This window comes from Lactuca saligna, chromosome 9 (genome assembly GCF_052625555.1).
Source record: "Lactuca saligna cultivar CGN05327 chromosome 9, ASM5262555v1, whole genome shotgun sequence".
NCBI lineage: Eukaryota > Viridiplantae > Streptophyta > Magnoliopsida > Asterales > Asteraceae > Lactuca > Lactuca saligna.
Window position 1 is genome coordinate 24,909,493 of NC_136425.1, and position 7,528 is coordinate 24,917,020.

General features: G+C 31.6%; 1 protein-coding gene across 1 annotated transcript; it reads right to left on the reverse strand.

Moving 5' to 3' along the window:
* Nucleotides 1–1,843: 1,843 nt before the first annotated feature.
* On the reverse strand, nucleotides 1,844–3,112 carry LOC145018664 (membrane steroid-binding protein 2-like). Its single transcript, XM_078976536.1, has 2 exons — nucleotides 2,680–3,112; nucleotides 1,844–2,246 (listed from the first exon to the last, which is right to left on the reverse strand). Exons 1-2 carry the CDS (start codon nucleotides 2,970–2,972, stop codon nucleotides 2,000–2,002), a joined length of 540 nt encoding a protein of 179 aa, XP_078832662.1. The 5' UTR covers nucleotides 2,973–3,112; the 3' UTR covers nucleotides 1,844–1,999.
* Nucleotides 3,113–7,528: the final 4,416 nt, after the last annotated feature.

A 7,528-nucleotide genomic window follows, 5' to 3' on the forward strand; every position in this document is an offset into this window, starting at 1 on the left:
GGAAAAACACGTATCTGCCGGTCAGTTGGAGATGGTCTTACCCTTACCCCCAAGTTCTCTTCTTGGAAAACTTCTATTGACAACTTAAAAGTCCTGCAAGTCCATCGACATCCTATTTGGGTAAGGAAGACCAACCTGCACAAAAACATAAACAAAATTTGGACGAGGAATAAATACATATTGTTGGTGACTTAGTGTCATCGTATCATTTTAGTATAATGAAATTTACAAGATTACCAATGGAGTTCAAGTCTTGATTCTAGACTAGGGATAGAGCAGTTAGTACCATATCCCGATCTCGTACATGAACCGGTACAAAACCGTGCCGAATTTAAATATATGGGATAGTACTCGGTACTCTAGAATCACGAAATACGAGATTCGGTATTGTTTGTACTGGTGCTAGTACTGAAAACCGGTACCGATATCGGTAATGTTAATTCGGTTCGGTACTCGGGATTAAATTTAGATCAAATTCAGTTTTCAAAAAATGCTTCAAGTGAAAATGAGAAACAAACGACATAGAGATGTTAGAATCGGATGCCAAGCAATGCTTTAAATTACAAAACAAAAAAAAAAAAAAAAATGAGAAATGGTTGGTGGACTCGTTTAATGAGACCCACAATCACAACTTGAGCATGACACCAACGAAGGTGATGAAGCATCGATCTCATAGCAAATTCCACCGTTCAATGGAATGTAAATCTCTTATGGTGGAACTTAGACAAGCAGGGTTGAAACCTAGTCAAATTAAAAAGGCTATAAAAAACGAACATATGATGCTAATATGGGATGAAAACGAAAGTATGATGTTAATATGGGATAAAAACGAAAGTGTGAAAGTTGGATGTTGTTATGTGTTAAAAATGAAAGTAGTATGGTATTATGTGTTAAAAATGAATTTAGGATTTGTTATGGGTTAATAGTGAAAGTTGGATGTTGTTATGGTTAAAACTGAAAGTTGGATGTTTTTACTGGTTGGAAATGACAAGTATGTTCCTACATTGCTTAAAAGTGCTAATTTTATAAAAAAATAATAAGTACAGTGCTATTTTGGATAAAAAATGAAAAGTGGATTGCTATTTTTGCTCATAAATCTAAGTAAGTCGTTGGTTATGTTGCAAATGACAAGTATGGTCATACATCTATTAAAAGAATAAGTAGATTGCTCATTATGATTTAAAAAAAAAGTATGGTCACATTCTTATTTTGGATAAATATGAAAAGTGGCTTGCTATTAAAGCTCAATGCCTCAATCCACAAAAAACAATATTGTTGTACTATACACTTTCTATCAACATATACATGGTTTAGTTACTATACAACAACCCAAACTTATCCTAGAGTTCCTGCAACTTTTCAAACTTTCTTCTAGGCATTACCATGAACTCCTGAAAAAGATGTCCATTTTACCCTCACATGTTCATATAAGCCTTACTACATAAAACAACTTCAAGAAATTAGTACCAAATGTTAAGTGTTCATAACTGAAAACATGTTCAAACCTCACACAAAACAGGCAAAAAGTTAGTACCAAATGGTAAGTGTTCAGAACCCATAACCTTAAAATTATAAAAAGAGTTTGGATCACTAATGTTCTTACCTGATGGGGGCCTATCCTATCCAAAACTAAAATTATAATGCACCAACTTGATTTAAGATATGTGAATTAAGTAGTAAAATTCTGAAGCTTAAAGCAGTCTCTATTAGTAGTATGCAAGAGAAAAAACAAAACATGAAAAATAACAATAAATTTGTATTTTCTACGTGGTAAATACTTCATATCATTATGTGGCAGCATTTCATTACATACAAAACACTACCTGAAATGCATGATATCAAGTTTAACGAAGAAAAAAAAAGGTATATATATCCAACAAACCAAAAATGAGGTTACAGAATCTTTACACAAGATTGAGTTTCAAAGTGTCATAGATCTTGTATTCACATAAAACCAATTATATTTTTGAAATGGTACATACGATCTACAGTTATGCAGCTACTCTACTTTAGTCTGATCCTGGGTAACATCGGTTGATGTTGTTTCTTCTGAGACTAGCTGCCCAACCTTCACATACTTCTCCTCAAACTTAGCTTCCCAATCTTCCAGAACTTCAAGCTCAGATGCACTCAGACCCTCAATGTTCCCAGTAAGATCAGATGCCTCAAATGACATGAGAGCTAAAGCTCGGCTAGCATCCCTACCAGCAAACAAAGCGTATGGTCCTCCAGGACCATAGAACATCCTGCAACATTAATTTGATTAAAATATCAATCTTTCTTCTTCTTATCTTAAATCTCATAGTATGCACAAATCAATGAAAAAGATGAAGAGAGGTTGTAGAAGAAGATAAAAAAATGTCCCTAATAAGCCCTGTTGTTGATAAAGATAATGATGACTTCGAAGCTAAATCACATTTAGGAAAATCCCCAATGTTTTCCTGTTTGATAATTACGAAGTTATTACCTATTTGGTTAGCATCACCATTACAAAATTATTGATGCTAGGATTCATTCCGATCTATTGCCCCGCAATAAAACATTTTATCCAAGTAAGTGAACCGAATCAAACTTAAAATTCTATGGCATATGACTATATGAGTACGAATTTGTAACCTAAAAACCTGAGGAAAGGAGGAGTAAAACGTATAGAATTGCGTTAGGAAGGTTCGTTGTCACCTGGAGCGAGAAACATCGTAGATCTTTCCTTTAATGGCCATCAATAAGGGTTTACTAGGATCAGAACCGTTGTAAGGTCTCAATTCGTCCTCCGTGATGTTTCCTACTTGGACTGGTTCACGCTGTACGTATTCCTGTTCACGTTTAACAGCCATGTAGTCATCCGCCGCCACAAACATGCCGGAGACAACTTTATACACCACCACCATCATCGCCGATATGGTGAAAAACGCCGCCGGTGATAGTCCAGTGTACTGGGTGATGGCATCCGTTATCATTGTATACATCGCCATACGATTTGCACTAGAGAAAATACTTTGATTTTTGTTGTAAAAGCCCTTTCGGCTAATCTACCTAGTGATACAAAATATAACAACAAATCACAGACCTGCCAACTCCACCTAACTCCCTTGAAGATGTCACCTTACCTATGACAATATCCGATTTTATTGACATAAACTGCATAACAAAGCTTATTTTATTTTTCCATATTAACAGAAATAATTGAGTAAATTATACTTTTTATCCTTAGATTAAAAATTTTCAGTTTTGTTTCTAAAAAGTAAAACTGTTAGATTTACGCTTTGCTTAAAATTTTGGTATTTTAATAATGATTTTGTTATGTATTATAAGTAAAATGACAATAAAACATGGGTAAATGGCACAAAAAAACATTATTTTTACACAGAAATTCGATTTTGACACCGTGTTATTTTTTATATCAATTTACACACTGCGTTTTCCAATTTGTTACAATTCTGACCACTTGACCGGTTGACCAGGTTATATGCTGACGTTATATGATGACGTGTCAAAATTGAATTTTTTCTCACAAAAAACACTAAATTTACATTTTTTTCGATTTTGACACTAAGTTTAATTTTTCATTCAACTTTGACACTATGTTTTTTTGTTCCAAATCAAACATCATTTTTTTTCAATTTTGTTCAATGTTGACAATTTTCTATTTGAAACCGTATAAATATTTTTTAATACATTTAAACCGTATAAAAATGTTTTTTTTTTCATTTAAAAACCATAGTTTTGTATAAATACATTTTTTTACACTCAAACCATATTTATATATATATATATATATATATATATATATATATATATATATATATGTTATATAAAAATTGTATTTTATATTAAATATGCAATTTTAAAATGTGTTTGAAGGTTTGGAGGCGTGTAGTCGATCAAAACTCAGATATCAAGTTTGCAACCCATCAAATTTTTACATCTTATTAGAAACTTATGTTTAGTTTGATTTCTCATGATATAACTAATGCTTTGAATGTAAGAAAAAAAAACATTTTGTATTTAAATAAAAATGTGTTTTAAACGAAAAAATTTTGTTTATACGGTTTAAAATGTAATAAAAAATATATTTATACGGTTTCAGATAGAAAATAGACAAAATTAAACAAAATATGATAAATGATGTTCGATTGGAACAAAAAAAAAATATAATGTCAAAATTGAAATAAAAAATTAAACTTAGTGTCAAAATCGAAAAAAAGTAAAAACTTAGTGTTTTTTGTGGAAAAAAAAAATCAATTTTGACACGTCAGCATATCATGTCAGCATGTCACGTCATCAAAACTGATTACATAATTTTTAATGAGTATTTGTTATATATTTAACATTTTAATCATTAATAATTTATGTTTGGTCTCCACCCTTTTTCATCCCACACCACCCATCCTCTTCCATCATCTTGTCATTCTCTGTCTCTAAGTTGTTGACATATAAACCATTATTAATATTTTAACATGTTACGATTTGAACTATAAACAACTTTTGTAGACTTATACACACAAATCACAAGACTCCGATCGCAGTGAAAAATCTAATTAAAATAGACTAGTATAATAAACAATCCAATACAAGTATGTAGCTATTATGTAAAACATGAAAAAAAAATCCCTTAAATGTCCGAGCTTTTTAGCTCGAGGGTAGCCCAAAAAAATCTGGTGGGCCTTAATGGGTTAGTTTATAAAAAGGCATGCGGACTGGGCCTTCCCATACATGGTTGATTAGAATTTGACATGGGCAAGGTTGGCTAAGATGCCCACTTGTACACCTCGAAGGCTCTCTTTTATCACAATTAGACGTATTATTGCGCGTTGCACGTTAATGCAATTATGCAGTTGAAATAGTTAATAGTATATGTTTAAATCAACAACGAAGCTATGCATATAGTCGAAATCGAAAATAACTACTTACACAAAGTTGTTTAATGTGTAGTTTTTACTTTCCTGAAGTATAATATAAACAAAATTTTCAATTGAATCCGGCGAGTTTCGATTGTATTAAAACAATTGATTATATCATTATAAAAAAATCTATAGAAACCTATATTTCTCAATGAGAATGACCAAAAATTAGTTTAACTTATTTTTAAACCGATTATATTTTGTATAGTAGGTTTAATCTTATTTGAAGAATGGTGTATTATATTTATGTTACACTAAAGATCATAATATTACTTACTTTTAGAGAGGATATATATATATATATATATATATATATATATATATATATATATATATATATATATATATATATGTGTGTGTGTGTGTAAATGCTATGCTTATGTGAGATTGCGATAAAAACTTACATCATGATGTAGAAAAAAATTATATTGTCACTATAGTATATTCTAATTTATGGGCAAGTTTTGTGTATTGAAGTTATAAAAGAAAAATGTACTAAATTGTTCATATCATACAATATAGTTATGAAACTCAAACCAAAAAGCAAAACAACAAAAAAAAAAAAAAAAATCAAAACAAACGGTTGATTTTGCTGCCTTCTTGTTGACTTTGTTTATACTTCTTTCAGTAAGGACTAATTTCATTCATGTAGGGGTTGTTGGAAAATCAATTTTATTAACATCCAAAAAAAATGGAGTTTTCCTATGTCTGAGCACGAATTTCGAACTCCAAATGCAATCAAATGGACAAATGATTATATGTTTCTGTTTTCCATCGTGATGCCTTCATTTTGATATAACACACATAAAAAATGGATTAATAATGAATGAGAAATTATTTGTATAAAGTGAGGTAGTTGAAAGAGTTTAACAAAGGAGTTAATTGAGTTTTATTTCATCACACATGGATGGGAGAAAGATAAGAAGATGTGCATATAACTACAATGACTCTAACTCTTGTAAGACTTATAGAACCAAATGTTATCTCTTGCACGCACATGCAAACGTGAGCCTGTTTTGCTTCAGTTCACTGAACTTGTGAGCAAACGTGCGTCTTGTGGGTGCGAATGCACCACTAGTCAACCAAGAAATCCAAGGACTTTTTTGCAGTTATTTTATTTTTTTTTTAATAGTGACAAACCCGAATTAAAGGCTATTAATAACATATTCTAGTTTTGATCAATGGATTAATGATTCTCTTTAGTTGAGTGTTATGTTTTGATGTTTAATAACACTAGTTACTATTTATAGTATAAATCGAACATATCCTTGACTGTTTAGATAACACCGAATAAATCAAAATCAGTCTTCTCTTTATCTCTTATGTTTTTTTTATTATTCTTCCATCTCCTGCTGCAACCAAGGTGTACACCGGTCAAGTGAGGTTCGGACAATCTAGAAGATTTTTTTTTCTACTGTTGTACATTAGGAAACAAAAAACCATATAAGGCGAATTTGTTTTAAAGAAATTGTGTTAAACACATGTCTCAGTAATCAAGTTTTTGTTCTTGTTCTTTCCTGTAATTTTGGGTTATATTTTCCTAACAGTCTTAAAACAAATCGTTTGTGCGAAACGAGCAATTGGAAAGATGTTTGAACATCCATTTGATGTAGATTTATTCTTCTAAATCCTTGTTTAGAAAAGTTGTTTTAACATTCATTTGATGTACTTCAAGATTTCTTATAGAAACGATTGCAAGTACCAATCTAATGGATGTAATATGTGTAACAGTTTCCTTGAAACTTCTTCTTGAAAATTCCACTTCTGGCTCCCAAGTTTCCACCCTTATTTTTCTTTTGTAATTGACCCTTTGCAGACTTGTTCTTCCCAAAACTTTGACCATGCTCTGCCACATTAGCTTTTTCAGAGGTAGGGTTGGAGGTACTTTTTTGAGCTACCTTATTGGCCTCTCCAATTTGAAGGCAAACAATTAGGTCCTCAATTGACATCTCATTTCTCTTATGTTTCAAGTAATTCTCAAAATCAACCAAACTAGGGGTAGCTTCTCATTCATGTAAGCAACATAAAAAATGCTCATTAAACCCCATACCCTCGACATTCATGTAATGTAGGAGGACTTGTAGTTCTTGGACTTAGGACATAATAGTTTTCCCATCTACCATTTTATAGTCTAGAAACCGAGCAACCACACACTTCTGGGTTCCGACATCTTTAGTTTTGTACTTTTTGTCCATTGAGTCTTATAGTTCTTTGACCGTTTTTGTTACACAATAGACATTATACAATGAATCAAAAAGACCATTAAGAACATTGTTCCTACACAAGAAATCTGAATGTTTCCAAGCTTCAATAACACTTAAAGCTTGCACATCTCCTTCTCCTTCTGGTATCCTCGGAGCTTCTTCAATTAAGAATCTATTGAGATTCAATGTGGTAAGATAGAGGAGAATCTTTTGCTGCCACCTCTTAAAGTGTGGTCCATAAAACATTTCTAGTTTTTCTACATAATTGATTGGCATGGTTATCATTGGATCTCCTTGAGCGTTAGGAGTATTATCAAGTTTTGGTTGTTGGAACTTTCAGTAGTCATGCTTTAGAGAGAAACAACAAATCAGTTATACTAATATAAAACAATTTAAAGATCAGTACACACTAATAATAACTAA